The sequence below is a fragment of the Pseudopipra pipra genome, chromosome 10 (assembly GCF_036250125.1).
Source record: "Pseudopipra pipra isolate bDixPip1 chromosome 10, bDixPip1.hap1, whole genome shotgun sequence".
NCBI lineage: Eukaryota > Metazoa > Chordata > Aves > Passeriformes > Pipridae > Pseudopipra > Pseudopipra pipra.
Window position 1 is genome coordinate 10041239 of NC_087558.1, and position 15888 is coordinate 10057126.

A 15888-nucleotide genomic window follows, 5' to 3' on the forward strand; every position below is an offset into this window, starting at 1 on the left:
GCCATATGTTTTCCAAACTACAGCAACCACCATGCATTCATTTGTCCATTATTCAGCTTGCTCCAGGATGACACATTACTCACAGATGAGAATGACAAGTTCCACTGTCAGGTCTATGAGCTGAAAGAAATCATCAGAGGACTAAAGGAATCACCATGACTACTGAGCAACATATGGATCCTGTACTCAAATCTCAGCTGGTTCTGAGCTGTGTGTGGATAAATGTTTGGCATTTTGATAAATGCGCAAAGCACATAAGAGACTGCTGCCAAAAAGGTGAACATTTCAGAATAAGAGGTTAAGCATGTAGAAACCCAGAAAGCTTAAACTCTTCAGTGTTCTCAGCTGAATTAGACACCACAAAGCAACTGTTGCAACACTGACCTCTTTTTAAAAGGTCAGAGCTACCAAGGGCATGAAATTACTAAGTCTATTCTACATTAATAAGAAAAGTACACAGATAAGAGATAAAATTCCCCTGGGTCTAGAAACAGTAAGCAATGAAATAATACTCACAAGGTTCATGCTGTTAAAGGCACATAAATTCGTCAAAACAAGCTTCTGCCTTTAAGGAAGTCAGTTACTTAATACTGAGGAAGATTTATTTCTCGGAAGTAATGGATTCACAAGCAATAGCACCTCTTGCTTTTAACAGTGCACACACACACATACACAGAGCAAAGGTGCTGACCAGTGTCTGCAGAACACTGCAATGTGTGTCAGTGCTTTGCTCAGAACTAGCACAGGTGATGGGGGTGCCAGCTTTCATGACACACCTTCCACATTTATGGGGGGGGAAGAAGACATTTAAGTTTCAATGTTTCCACCCACCACTTCCATCTTTTCCTCTTCCTTCTTCTCTTTCTCCTTTTCCTTTTCCTTCTTCTTGGCTTTTGCAGTGATGGACAGCACAGCAGTGGAAACCTGGATATGGCAACAGAGGAGGCATTCAGTGTGACCACAGCACTGTACACTGAGCTTCAGCTCCCCACGCCGGGGAACAAATGGCAGTAACCTTCTGAGAGGGACAAGGAGCAGCAGTGTTTGTCATGCTGCTAGCGAGGCTAAATGTGGGCTCTTGGCACATGTTACCTTTTGACCAGGGAAGAGCCAAAAGAGAAAGGCAAGAAAAGCATCTGTGACCAGTGAGCTTTGCCTTTCAACAGACTTAGTTTCTGGGTTCTTTGGTGGCTTGGAATTCTGTCCTGCCCAGCATTCAATTCTGCTAAAATGTTTTACAGTTTTCACACCGTGTCATTCATCAGCATGACGTGCCTGAGGTCTCCACTGCTGCCATTGCTCCTAAGGGTTGCTCTGTCTGCTGCCATGGTTTGTTCAACAGCTTTTACCATCCTGCACCAGCAGACAAATTGCTTCCACTATTGTCCCGCTTGTCATCCCACAGGTTTCATCTCTTCCTCGATATTCTCAGTTCCACACTTAACCTTTTTGCAGTCCATGGACCTGACAGCTATTATTCTAGCACATGGGCCCACCACCCCTTTGATAACAGACTATTTGAGAAGTGTCCCACCCAATATTCTCAACAGCTGTACTGCAGCAGCACTTTGGAGCCCAAGTCACAGACAAGGGCCCTGCTGTGCCAGATGCTGCACAACACTGACACACACATACAAGCCAGTAGGGCATGGAAAGCAGTTTTTTTAATCAATGCTTCTGGCTTGACCACTTCAGAAAAGGGAGGTTCCAGCAATTTAGTAGCACAGCATTTGTATGCCACAATCAGCAACAGTCCCAGGCACAGCAGGAAAAATTACCTAGAATTCTCCTTCAGAGACTACAGCGCCTGCCAATTTTTCCTTTGCCCTGTTAGTACCACCAAAGTCAATGTTTATACTAGGAGGGAGAAGGGGTTAGTCTTTGCAAGACAGAAAGCCAGCCCAAATACCTTTTCTTTCTCCTTTTCCTTTGGTACCTCAAGAGGTGGGGGGTAGGCAAATGTGGACGGCTTACAGTTGGACTTGTACTGGACTTTTGGCATCTAAGACAAAGAGTTTAAAAACATGTTAGAAGCAAGGAAGACAGGGAAAAAAATCCACAGCAGAATAATTACTTTAGCTTCATTTTCCTTCCAGCAGAGACAAACACAGATTCTCTAAAGAATACAAGCTTCCCCTTTTCCCCCTCCGGAAGCTGAGAAACTGTTATCAGTGGCAACAGTTCAACTAGAACAATGTTATTTAATTATTCTATAATTCGACTCTGGCAAGCTCTCCTAGCCCTCTCCATACCCTCCATGCTATTCACACCATGCTTTGTTTTCATTGTTTCGAAGGTTTTGTGGTTTTGATGTTGTTGCTGGGTCTGTGTGTATTAACACAAAATTGGTTTAAGATTTAAGTGAAGATCTGCTCTGTCAGTGCACGCAAGGGCAAACCAAGCACTGCCTGACATTCCCCTCTTGCCAAAGCACATTTAGGGGTGAGCTACCAGTGTCACATATTCTCTTACTCTTGGCTACTGAAGCAAGGGCAGAAAGCATCTTTTGACAGCCAATCCAAATTCTTAAATTGATTTAATTTCTGCAGTATCTCAACTCTCGTCTCTCATGACATATCATGGAGCAACAATAGAACCAGGACTGCTCTGAGGAAGCAAGGTGGGTGTGGTGCAGCCCATAACATACAGCCAGCTCGTTGCTAGCTTTGGTATGCTGCCTGGGAACTAAGGGATGAGGAGAGGGAGTCAAAATGGCAGTACAGCCGAGCAGGCAAAAAGGTGCTGAGCCAATCACCACTAGGAAGGGACAGAGACAAGCAGCAATGCAACCCCTGTAAAGTTTTCAGGGCAGAGGGGAAAAAAAAATTAGTGCAAACCTCTGTCTTCAAACAGAGTGAGAATTCTGTGCTGTGTGTACATGGACTTGATGCTCAGTCCGAGACAGGTGAAGAAAAGCAACTTAGAGCCCTAAGGCTTTGGTCCAGGGGCTGCAATCCAGCCAGCTGGCTGAGGCCAAGAGGGACTCTGGGAGCAGCCAGCCCTATGCATGCTCTGTGCATCCCAGAATAAGGCAATGATGGGAGGGATCTGCACACCCCTGCAGTGCCACATCCAGAAGCTTTTTGTGGAAGTTATGACCTCAGTTCTCCAGCACAGGAGACCCAGCATGGTACACAGCTTACAGGGGCCATACCACAGCTGATCGGCTGGAAGAACAGATGCATAAGTAAAGCACAGTGCTGACTGCTCGGTTTAATGTTTACTCCCCAAGGAATCCAAACAAATCCTCTTTTCCCACTGCTAGCTTTCCTAGGGGAGAACATCACATCCTTTATTTGGGAGGCCAGGGGGGCAACACGCTTTTTGAAAAAATAACCCTGACCTTCAAGAGTGATAATGGGGCGGTCTCTCCCCACATGTACTCAATAAAGTTCCTTTCTTTTTAAGCTATTTTGAAGTAAAGTGTTCCAAGTCTGCTTTCCACATTTTTCTTGTCCCTATTTCCACCACCAGCTCTGCAATTTAAGCCTGCTTTTCAGACTTCTTCCAGTTAGAACCTTTTCTGGCACAAACAAGCTGGAAACAGGCAAAGAAAACCAATAAATCCATGCACAAGCCGTGCAGACCACTCAAGCCTTCCACGCAGCTATCACTGCTCGTTACGTACCTTAAGATCCTTGTTAAGGCCAATGACACATGTTGGGGTGAAAGCCAGTGACAAGAAGTGTGACAGAGGAAACCAGAACCAAAACTGGGTGAAGACCAGAACCCCCACCACCGAAGGCATGTGAGTATGTCCTGTCCTCGACTGCAGTGAGATAGTTACGTTATGGCCCCCTGTAAGGAATCATAAATGGAGGAAGTTAATGAATGCACTCCTGGGTACTCCAGAGACACCTGAGCAATGCATCTCAAACAGCTGCTGTGAAGGGGCTGCACAGCACAGTCCAGGCCACAGCGCTGCCAGTTTTCTCCCCTGGAACACACCTCCCTCCCTTACTGCGAGCTCAGCTTACTCAGTGAAACAGATGTGCAGTGTAAGGACCAAACTGCTCTACAGTACCCAAATATCATCAGTGAATATAGCCCTTCCACACTCATTTTACCAGGATACAGGTTAAACAGAAGTATAACGCAGAAGGCAAAGAGAGGGGGAGAAAAAGGCAAACCTTTGCCATATGCAGTTCTAAAACACAGCATATAGAAGATCCCCAAGGCAATGCTCACGAGGACACTGCATATAAAGCAGTGCACACAGAAACTTTTCTTTCTGTGGCTGCCTCTTTGAACTATCAGTTATTCAGAAGAAATATGCCGAGGTTTTTATCCTACACCATCTCAGTAGAAAAAAATGTAAACAGCAGCAACTTCAGAAGTTGCTTCTAGAGGTTATCAATCTAAGCTGCACAGAGACAAGCTCCTGCAGTCTTTGCAGCAAAATTACATCTCTGCCAGACAACAAAGTCTTAGATTTGTACTTGCAAAGCAGAGACCAAAACAACTCCATATGTTGATGTAGTGCAGAAACATCCAGCTAGAAACCAAATTGAAAGATTGGGCTTGCAGACAGAGTGAGAAAGTGTTAATCTGATCTTCTGTCCTCTGATGAACGCAGTGAATTGAGTTGAAGAGGGCACCAGGCAAGTCCATTACCGCTGACAAGACCAGGTGCAGGGAGGTTAACTTCGTTAAAATACAAACACCCACTCATCGCAAACTCAAGGCACTTTGTAGCTGAAAATCCCAAACTGGAGTAGCATTCTCCTGTCTCACACAAACAGCCACCTCAGTAGGGCCAGGCAGCAATGGAACTGCCTGAGTTTTAAAGAAAAACAAAATTATTTTCTTGCTGCCAAAACTAATGAAAGCCCTGACTCAAGCAGTAATCTCATCTTGAGTATCTGTCAGCATTAGTCCCAGGAGAAGCACTGGAAGATGGAGGATTTTTATGCCCTACTGTAGGATACTCTGCATACATCCTATCTCCTTGCTTAGCAATAGATCTCCTGCTGTTTGACATGAGAACTTCCCGCTGCCTCTTTGGAGAAAGACAATTACATGGTCTTTTACTACTGCTAAGTCTGCTCTGCTTCTTATTATTTTCTCTGACACCAATCTCTTGCCCTTTCACCTGAATTTGCCACAGAACCATGGAAGGACTGCCTGAGGTCTTGTGCTACCTTTAAATATGTCAAGCACTGCACACTCAAATTTCTGGTCTCCTCCCCCATCTTCACATTGAACTTTTCTTTACTGCATCACTGTATACAGGCCAGGCCCCGAATATCTGCAGATATTCTGCATCAAGCAGCCCAGTGAACGTTGCACAAGGAGCTTAACTGGACTTTATCAAACTTTTGCACTTTAATCTTCAGAATTCTAACCTTTATCCAATCTCTGGAATTTCCTGAATGAGTAACAGATTTCATATTCAAAAGATGCTGTCATGCTACTTCTTTCTGCTGTCTTATACCCACAAACAGCCCACCCTCATTCCTGGAGTTTTGCAGGGAGCAGGAAAGGTGGGGAGACATAATACTGCACAATTGTGATTTATCTTCATGATTAAACAGCAGCCCTGACAGCCTGGAAGGGAACATGTTCCAGACATTCAGCTGAATGAAAGCTGTGACATGACGTCTGGAAAAAAAATTTCAAAAAACACAAAAGAAAAAAATTCAGGGATCCTGGGGCAGTACTGTAAGGTCCATCTCCCAGAATTCACACTGCCAATGTGGCAAGGTTTGCTGGAATTCAAGTGGCTGTTCTGAAGGCTCTGAGGGTTTGCTGGCCCAAGCTGAATGTCAGTTAACCAGAGGGGGAGTGCAGCAAACAGACACTGATGGTTTATATACTTTGGTGAACTTGCTCAAACTAGGGCAGTGTAGCCCAGGACAACACACCAGCAAAACAGTCATTAAATAAAGATGCTTTGTAGACTTTGGAAACTAGTTTCCAACCCTGGCCTAGGCAGCATCCCATTTTCAAGCAGCATCATACTGTTTCTTTCTCTATCAGCAAAGCCTTATAATCCACTTCATCTATGTAATGAGTGAAGACAACTTGGACTGGGAACAGCAGCACTGGAATGTCAAAATCTCACAGGACAAACCATCAAAACCCCAGCAGAGTTGATTTCAGCATGTGCCAGTGACCTGATTCACATGGGCACTGAGACACAAAGTAGCTCTAATATAATGGACAAAAACATGAGCACAGGATAATGTCTTTTTTCTTAACTACCACAGAGTTAGTCCCAACTTTACATGGAGAGTTCATGAACAGGGACAGGCAGGAGAAAGGCGGGAAACAGTAACACCGAATTCAAGACATGGGAGAGCAGACTGCATGTTTATTTTTTGTACTAAAGTCTTTAACATCCAAAATAGAAAACATCATGTGAGATGCTTCTTTGAAGAGATGGCAATGAAGAGATAAGCAACTCTTTCCTCTGTAATTTGAATGACACTTTCTTTTTCATCACTAATTAAAAATATCTCCAAACTGTGGGGAATCCATTACATTCACCATCAGGCTGTCAACAGCTTTTTTGTCTTCAGTCTGTACTGCCCAGTGCTGCTTTCTGTCCTCAAACCACTGTATTGACCACCCAAACCTTCCCTAAATATCAAGAAAAGGATTTTTCTGATAGGACAGGACTGTTTTTTTCCACACAGGACTGCTGCTCTTTCATTCTTCTCACTGATTGAGAAATGTGGCATTAAGAACCAAAGATGCCAAGACTCCAGAGGGTAAAATAGTTTTCAAGCAAGTAAAATGCTGACATCTGATTAGATCAGTACATCCCCTTTATAGCTCACACTTCAGAATATAAAGCATAATAAGTTTGCAAAGAACAGAAAACCTGGAAAAAGAGAACATGTTTGTACCATGAAGGGGAGCATTATAAAAGTTCAGAGGGTTTTGGGGAAAAAAAACCCCAAACCCTAAGTTAAATTTAAAGCATCTATTTTTTCTTATTTTATTAAAGTAAAAATACAGCTGCTGCGGCCTATCAATTAGACAATTGCCAAATTCTTCATTTCCACTTCAGTGTTTCCAAGGTACCCTGCTCCTTCCATTAAACCACCAGTCTAATGGCTGCATCATTGCCAGAGCAAAAATCCCACCTCCAGTGCATCATTTCCCAGTTATGCACTGGAAATCTTGCACTTCTAATCAAAGCCCGTTGTTGGAAGAGAATTACGCTTTTCTCCTCCCCTCACAAAAAAAGACCCAACAAAAACCCTAAACTCAATTGCCCCAACTATGGTAGATAACACAAAGAACCTTTTCTTCCTGGCAGTGATAATTAAATTCTATAACTCATTGTTCCAGATAAGCACTTGCAGTTCTATAGGAAAGATAAAAAGAATTTGTTCTTTCAGGAGGCTCTAATGAAAGTGTCAATAGGTTAAGAAAGGGAGTTTACAGCCTTCCCCCAGCCACTCAGCAAGAAATAAAGAGGGTAAAGTTGGCATAAATTCACATGTAGTTTATTAGAATTGGATGTTTCTGGTTTCCAAGTCATTATACAATACATGAATGCCACAGGAAGCAAATCAGGTTTTAGTTGCATTTTTATGATTTTATGAATTCTTAGAGGTCAGAATTCAAAGCAGGTCTGTACTGCTGAGAAAAAAATCTCAGAGCCAGCTGGGCTCTGGCTTCCCAGCAACAGAGTATGAGTATGGGAATGACCAAAATTATTCTAGCAGTGTTGTGCCAAGAACGTTGCTCAGTCTGAGCTCCGGAAGGGGTACTCAGGAGGCAAAAAAAGATCAAGAAGGTGGTTCCTATTACTTTCCTCCCTAAGCAGCCCTAGTCACCCGTGATGACTAGGCCTGACTGCCACATGCCCACCAGGAACACTTTTTAACCATGCCTCCACGCAGACAGGTGCAGGCAGCCCTAAGTCTTTCTCCCCCCACCACCCAGCCTGGAGATGCAGCAATTTCATACACACACCACAGGGTGCTGTGCCCAAGCCACACCAGAGACAAATTCTAAGATTCTCTTGGTTATGTGACTTCAGTAGTAACCCTGATCTCAGAGTACAGGAAAAACCAGCTTATTTCTGCCTATCACAGGGGATAAGGAGGCAAGAGAAGGCCACAGCACAAGGGACCAGGTGGGAGAAACTGCATTTGGAAACCTGGAAAAGGGGTGCTGTTGACAGACACAGCATTGTACAAGTCCTAACTCCATCAGAAGGAAAACTTCGAAAAATTGCCTGTCCTTGTTCCTTACAGAAACCTTCCTTAATTGGCCCTGCAACTCAGCTCTTGTGAAATGCTGATGCCTTTAGAGAATCCTATTTCTGACTCACCATTTAGTCATTAACATAATGTTTTCTTCGCTAGAAAATGATGTTTCTTTCACTAGAAAATTATGTTCCCTTTGCTAGAAGAAGGTAGTAGGATGCTGTGAAATAACTGGGTCTTCTGGCGTAACACTGACGCAGTTAACTGTGCTTCCTTTGTACAACACCTCTTTAGCATTCGTGAAAGTAGCAAAACTTAGTTATTAAAAACATATACATAAAAAACTTTTATATATATTTTAAACTGGTTATGTAAAATTTAACAGAAAAAGCAAAATACGAGGGCTGGATACCACATGATTTCCAAATTTCTGGAGTAGGTGCTTAATGAGAAAAATAAAGAAGCAATCTATCATGCTATAATAAATTAACATACAGGGTGACAAAACACACTTAGACAAAAAGTATTGTATTTTTCCAGATTTCTGGACATGAATTCTGCCCCAATGACTGGGCTGAGTCTCTCCTGACAGAAACTACAAAACAGAGTTTATTTCTTCAGCTAGCTAAAATAACTTGAAATTTGAGATTTCTTGCTACTATTACATAACAGGCATAAATCCAACACCTCATCTCCCAAATGAAATTTGCTATTACAGCAATTGCAGCTAAACAAGTTTAAGAAATGTTGACAGCTTTAAATGTTTGGGGAATTACCTGCATCCAAAATGCCTTGTGCCAGGATTGCTCCAAACTTTGCCATAACGTCATCATGCTTATCGTTGATCACTTTGGAATAGAGCTGTCTGAACTGGCTGACCTGGATAAAAATGATAAAAAGGAAAAAAAAGAGAGATTATAAAACTGACTGCACAAGTCAAATATTCCATCTTTAATGGAAGCATCCTGCATTTCTGCATCCTACGATGACATTTATGTTTTCAATAGCTTTAGTCACTGGTATTAGCAGTCATTCCACTAATAATTAATGACAGAGATTTTCCCCACTTGAAGATACCCATATAGTGATTTTAAAATAGTCAGAATGGACATTCATTTCCAAACCACATTCTGTAGGCCTTACAGGAACACCCTGAAAATCCCTGAAGTGACACTGGAATAAAAGACCAATCGATGAGTTTGTAGCAAGAACTACTGTATGTTCTTAGGTGAGTGACACTGCACTTTAATAAATTGCCTCCAATTCCTACTGCTGAAAACCTCAAACTTATTCAATTTTTCCTTTACAATATTTCTGCTGTATCGATAATGCCCCTATGATGCATCATCAGCAATTTGCTGCTGCACTCCTACCTCTTAAGTGAAAACCATTAATGAAAACATATAAAAAAGTAACAGTTTATGCCATGGTTATGTTCACCACAGTATCTTAAGTGCACATTAGTAAGGGAAACTGCTAAACCTTCGCTTATATTATCATCATTGCCTTGAACAGCTTCATCTGTCACTGGTTCACTAAGGGTTGAAGAGAGAGAAGAGTATCATATTCAGCAATGTCTAAAGTTTTACTGTAAATTAATAACTTGTCTTTTATTATATGCAGTGGAGCAGCAATATAGCTCAAGTATAATTTATATAGCTGAAAAAGCAGACCTGAAAATCCCAATCTGCAATCCAGCCAAAGCCTGGGAAGCTGCATTCCATTCACAGCATGTCTGGAAGAATTTTTTATACCTCTTCCTTAAATTAATTTTAATCCAGATACTCATGTGATGTTTCATTTTCATTTTTTTTTTCTGTTTATGTACTAAGCCTTCACTTGACATACTCAAAAGCAAAGGAGGTATTTTCAAAAGGTGCCCTTCCAAGATATCTTGAACAAGCTTCTCCTCACTACTGGTCCACTCTGTTGCGCTATTCAAAGTCCTCTACCTACCTCTGCAGCTGCAGAGGAGAGGATAAACTCATACCTCATGGCAGTAGAGAGAGACTGACCAGTTCCTTGTATTGCAAATGTAGTTAAAGTTTCCAAATATAAAACCCTACTACCAGACAACCTGCAGACACTTTTCACATCCAAAGAGCTTGTGCTCTCCAGGGACACCAGTGACCTTTGCTCAGTGATGAACGCCTGAAGAAAGGTCCTTCCTTCCATCTGTGAAACACATTGTCTGCTGCAGGCAAAGAGGCCAGGCTTCAACACCACCACTAAGAAGGTGCTTTTGCACAGCCTCTGATGCTCCCAGTGCCTAACTGTACCTGTAAAAGAGGCTTTAACACTGACTATGACACTCAGGACAGCACCCAGCAAACTGCCAGTCCCCATCCTTGCAGGACACTGTGAGTTCCAGAGCTGTGCCAAGGGTGGGCAGCACAGAGCACCAGGAGCAGTGTCCAGGCATCCCTCCTATCACACATGGCCTGTCTTGGGGTGCACTGGGGAATCTCAAAGTGCTTTACAGAAAGTTTTCACACCTGTGAAAAAACATCCATTCATACAACTGAGTCAGTGACATGAGAACTGTGCTGGGAGTAACATTTTATTAAACCAAAATTCATCAAGGTAAAAAAAAATAATAAAATATTAAAAGTGAATGAAGAGCTGTCTGAGGGGACAAATCAAACTGCCAGGGTTTCTCAGCATGGCACAAGATCAGATTCCCAGTAAAAGCACATCAGAGCCATGAGGTAATCCTGCAGCTGAGGTAATGATAGCAATGAATGTCACCACATTTCACGTGTGAATTTTTGCCCAGAGGTAGCAAGAAGTTGAGACCAGACTTTTAAGAGATTATGCTCAATATACGGGATGGAAAGAAGACAGAGGCAGATTAAGACTGAGTGTTTTTTGCATTTCTCAGTGCAGGTTAAATCATCACATCACTTAAAACACAGGTATCCTAAAGGAACAGACACTCTCTGGTTGACATTTTTCCTGACTTCACTCTTTCAGGCACTAATCCAGTTGTACGACTTGTCACCTCAACTCCTTCCACACTGATGGCATCCAACCTTAGATTTAAGCCACTTTGTGACAGCAGAAGACACTGATATTCATAAAAGCAAGTCATAGCCTGCTAAATATGACTGCATTAAAATTACTTTATTTGTTTCATACCAAAGGACAATCTCACCACCATGAAGCTCCAGAGTAACCAGCCACTTTCAAATAGGAGCAGCGAAGTTGAACAAAACAACACTTCTCTGGCAGAGCAGGATGCATTTATTAGAACTGGCAGGGGAAAAAAGCAGCTATTTCCATTTTTCAGTATAAGTAAATCCAACAATTTGTGTGCTAATATTAGTTCTCTATTCATTAATTCCCTTTTGCATTAAAAAGTTTTTAGTTACTACTTCCTGTCCTTAAAAGGAAGTGACTTAAATTTCCTTGAAATTATTAAAACTAAAAAAAGGAGCAATGTACATTTTCAGGGCAGGCACACAGACAGATGTGTGGCAGAGAGATATTTCACACACAATGCAGGATTTATTCTGGATATGCAGACCAAACTCTGCTCTTGCTTCACTCCATTTATGCATTTTCACGCTCTCCTGATTTTTATTTATAAAAGTTTACACTGAGGTTTACATGTTCAATATAAATGGTTTGGTTCCTACGCCTGACCTCCTGTACACTGGAAAAATATCTTAGTTTGCATTTGCAGCCTGGAATGGAGCCTCATGCAGTGTCAAAGACAGCCACATGCACACCAGGTGATCCAAAGCCTTCAGGTGTTATTTGGGACTGATTACACTGAAACACAGAAGCAATGTGTGAAACTATTCCTGAGCTGAGCTGAGCTGAGCAGTAGATTCCAGTGCCTCTGTTTAGAGCACATAATTCCTGCGACTCTGGGCTCAGCTTCTGGGTTTGGAATATTTATAAAAGCAGGATGTTACAAAGCTCATTCGTTGGACTGTAATCCAGAATTTACACCGTAATCAAATCTTCACAGAGAGAAACCCTGGGCAGAGTGAGAAGATGTTCAGCAGAACTGCTGATGTTCACGCTGGCATCTGAAGTCTGATGGAGCAGCACCTCAGAACAGAGGGATGGAATGCCTCACTCGGGAAAGGCAAGGCAGGGCTAGCAGAGGAAGTCATCCACCTCCCTGGTCATGGTGCACTGCCTTTTTGAGCACCCTTTCCCTCTGTGCCTTCCACAGCTCCTACTCACATGGACATTAGTCCAGAGCACACAAACCCACCAGGAACCCACCTGCTCTGGCACCAGGACCTCGTGCAGGGCAGTGAGGTGACTGGGACAAAGACAACTGCAAGGGACCAAGGAACTGAAATCTGGCTACCAAACCTGAGCAGATCAATTGCTGTATCTCGAGGTGACAGGGACAGGTCACAGCAGGGGATCAGCTGCGAGCAGGCGTTCAGTGAACAAGCACTGAACAGCTACAGTAAGAGATAGTCCTTATACCATCTACTTACAAAAATACAAAATGTGTAGTGCCATATCAAGAGCATTCTGTGTTCAAATAAATTCTGCATACCTGTGCATTGTGAGCCATGGATCACCGTCAACCCTGCAAAATGCATTCAGCAACCATGCCCTTTCCAGAGTTAAACATCAGTGGAAGCAAAATTGTTCTGTGAAAGGGTGGAAGACTACCCCACCCAGCCTAAAGGGCCAGGCAAACCCAGATCAAGGGATTGTCTCAACACTCAAATGCACAGTATGCCTGCATGCTTGTTCAGGCTATTTCTATAAAGCAAATGCTTCACAGGAATGGGATTTTTGACTGGGTCAGGTCCCAGCTGAAAACTTCCTTGCTGTTGGGGAAAGTCTGGTTTGGCAGTTCTGGCTGTAGTGCTTCAGGAAGGTATTATCCTCATATGGAGCCACTGCTCCACCTCTTTGGAAAAAGTGTTGGGGCACCAAAATCCTACAGAATGGAGCAAGATGTCAACAGACAGTTGTTGCTTAAGCTATTGAAGCAAAACTTGCCAGAGTTTGTCTAGCATAGCCCTTTAATCTGCTACTATTTTCCCTTCAAAGCACAGCAACAAGCACAACCCAAACTACTGCATAAGTTTATTTAATATGCTATGAAACCCACAAGCTGTGTTTCTCCCTTGAAATCTTCAAGCACTTCAAAAATTTTATTGCATTTGGAAATGCTACCAAGAAATTTATTTGGGCAACTTCCAGGAGGAACACTAAAATGAAGGCAGTGACTCATTTCATCTTTACTAACAATACACAACCCCATTCTGATAATTAGTGCTGGCCAAAATGACATGGCACTGAGTTCAAGTGAAACCAAACACAGAACCTTGGAAACACTGAGGAAACAACACAGACTTTAAGATATAAGAATGATACAGCACCATTTGCTACAAACACGAAGAGCTGTCGTTTATCAGGCTGATTACCACTTCTCCCTCTACCAGTCAACTTTCATGCACAACAAGCCCATGAGATTGTTAAAAACAAGACTTTATAAACAGTTAATTACAGGAAACAGTGGCAGGTGATGTGCAAAATGCTTTTGGCAAATGCAAGCTCTTAAGAACAAGAGCATTAATAAAATTTAATAAAACAGGTTTTAAACTGTTGCATGTTCTATCTTCTTCAAAAGGTGAAGTTATTCTCTCTCACACTTGCTCTCTTGAAGGAGCAGACAATGTGCAGAATCATCTAACTGTAACAGGCTCACATAAAGGTTTTGCGAAGGTGCTCCTAGAATATTGCAAAAATCATTCTTGCACCCCAAAAAGACCTAGTGTTTCATCTAAATGGGCAAAAAAAATCCCAGCAGCAATATGGTCCTGGTTTCTTCATGAAATCTTAGACATAACAGGCCAATATGATTCAAGGAGGATGGAGGAAAAGGCTTGACCTTGTTTTTTATCTTCTCATTTTACCAAGATGACTATCCTACCACAAAAACCAGGAATTGAATTTACTTTTTCAAGTTGTTAAGACATGCAGTTTGTTTCCAAAATTGCTGTCTTAATTGCCCTGCAGGTCACAAACACATAATGAAGTTGTCATTGATTTCGGTTACAATGACCTCATCACACATGTAATTTAGGATTCCATTTCACAAAATAAACTTGTTAATATTTTATATCCTACACTAATATGGTTCTTAAATGTATCAAGAGAGGTGAGGAAAAATCATGTTGGCTGCATACAGAGGAATTGTGTTTCAACTCCAAAGAGGCCAAACCAACTCTACTCAACACCTGCTACCCCTTTTGGCACTTAAGCAATTTGCAAGTTCAAGGGGCCTCCATATAATGCCAATTCTTTATTTAAACTCTTTATTTAAATATAAACTCTTTAAATTATTCATTTAAACAAAGAGTGAGCACAACAAAGAGGAGAATGAACACAAAGGAAAGGTTATAGCAAAGTTGATTCAAAGGCATACATCTACTTTCTCTCACAATAAAAATGGCTTCTTTTAAACCAAAATACTTTGCTTCTTAAATCTCTGTTTATTCCTAGCATTTCAGCATTGCAATGCTCAGCTCTCAAAACTCTGACGGTATTTTACATCTGGAAATATCTAAATAATAATATTTATATCTAAATCTATTCAAGGAAGATTGTTTGCTACCGTCTTCACCCCAAATTATCAACAGAGAATTTAAAGTATTACTGACCCAAAGCTCACAGATAAGTTTACAAAAAAAAGTATAAAATCTCAGAGCAGAAAAAACTGAACGATAATGATGGGAAGCTGGTCAGAGCATATTCCATAATCTTTCTTAAAATCACCATTTCTCACATGCAAAGCACCATGAAGTATTTAGGAGCAATGAGATGGTGATACATAAAATTTATCCTCTCTGTAACCCCATCAAGACCACTTGTACAGCTTCTGGGATATGAAAATCATCCCACTCCTCTTCCCAGCTGGTTTTTCAACACTGCAAATACCCACATCCATCAAGTTAGACCCTTTGGCACACAGTGCTTCAGAGTGTCACTTAGGAATCTAATCGGATCAAAATATGTCCCTGCAATCCAAAAATGGCTCCTTTTCTGAACTCCACCCTTTCACACTGGAGTAAAATAATTTTTTTTTTCAGACTGGCAGAGAGCTCCAAAAAAGTTTCCCATGGATAATAAATAACTTAATTGGCAGCATGATCCTCAAAATATTCCTTTTACTTTTGGGCAAGAAACTACAATGGTTATAACTAACTTTTGGGGTATTTAAAACAAGTAAAATTTGTATATTCTGTATTTAGTTCCTAAATTGGTAGCATATTTCAGGGATTATTTATTATCTTATAATCTGTAATTTTTGGGTTTGTTTTTGTTTGGTTTTTAATACCTGCAGTGCTTCTATGACTGGGCACTGAATTGCTTTCTGTATCTATATCAGGTAACAACACACAAATTTTGGCACAAACAAGGCCCAGGCATAAAGCTGTATCAGTTTCTCTGTCCATTTTTAAACAAGCCACTGACTCCTACACGATACATCTCATCCTGTATTGGCTGTCCAGCTATTTTAACCACCCATTTATCAAGTCCAGGTATCACGTACCTTGGAAGTCAAGGTTACCAGGCCTCTTTGGGGGAAGAGATCTGCCTTACTACACATCTCAAGTAATCTGTATTTTTCCTAGCCCTTTTTCTATCTACATTTTTCTTTAGGACAAACAGGCTCTTTCACCTATCATCTCAAAAAGCCTGAAACTCTAACAGTCAGACTCAGCCAGTGACCCAC

At 41.7% G+C, this 15888-nt stretch overlaps 1 protein-coding gene across 1 annotated transcript in view; it reads right to left on the bottom strand.

Moving 5' to 3' along the window:
- Positions 1–15888, bottom strand: part of PSMD1 (proteasome 26S subunit, non-ATPase 1) — a 70120-nt gene that overhangs the window by 5193 nt on the left and 49039 nt on the right. Inside the window, exons 19-22 of the mRNA XM_064666128.1 lie at positions 8942–9044; positions 3629–3798; positions 1910–2002; positions 832–924 (exon numbers count right to left, since the gene is read on the bottom strand). Coding sequence (XP_064522198.1) covers positions 832–924; positions 1910–2002; positions 3629–3798; positions 8942–9044 — 459 coding nt within the window. The remainder of the gene's footprint in view (positions 1–831; positions 925–1909; positions 2003–3628; positions 3799–8941; positions 9045–15888) is intronic.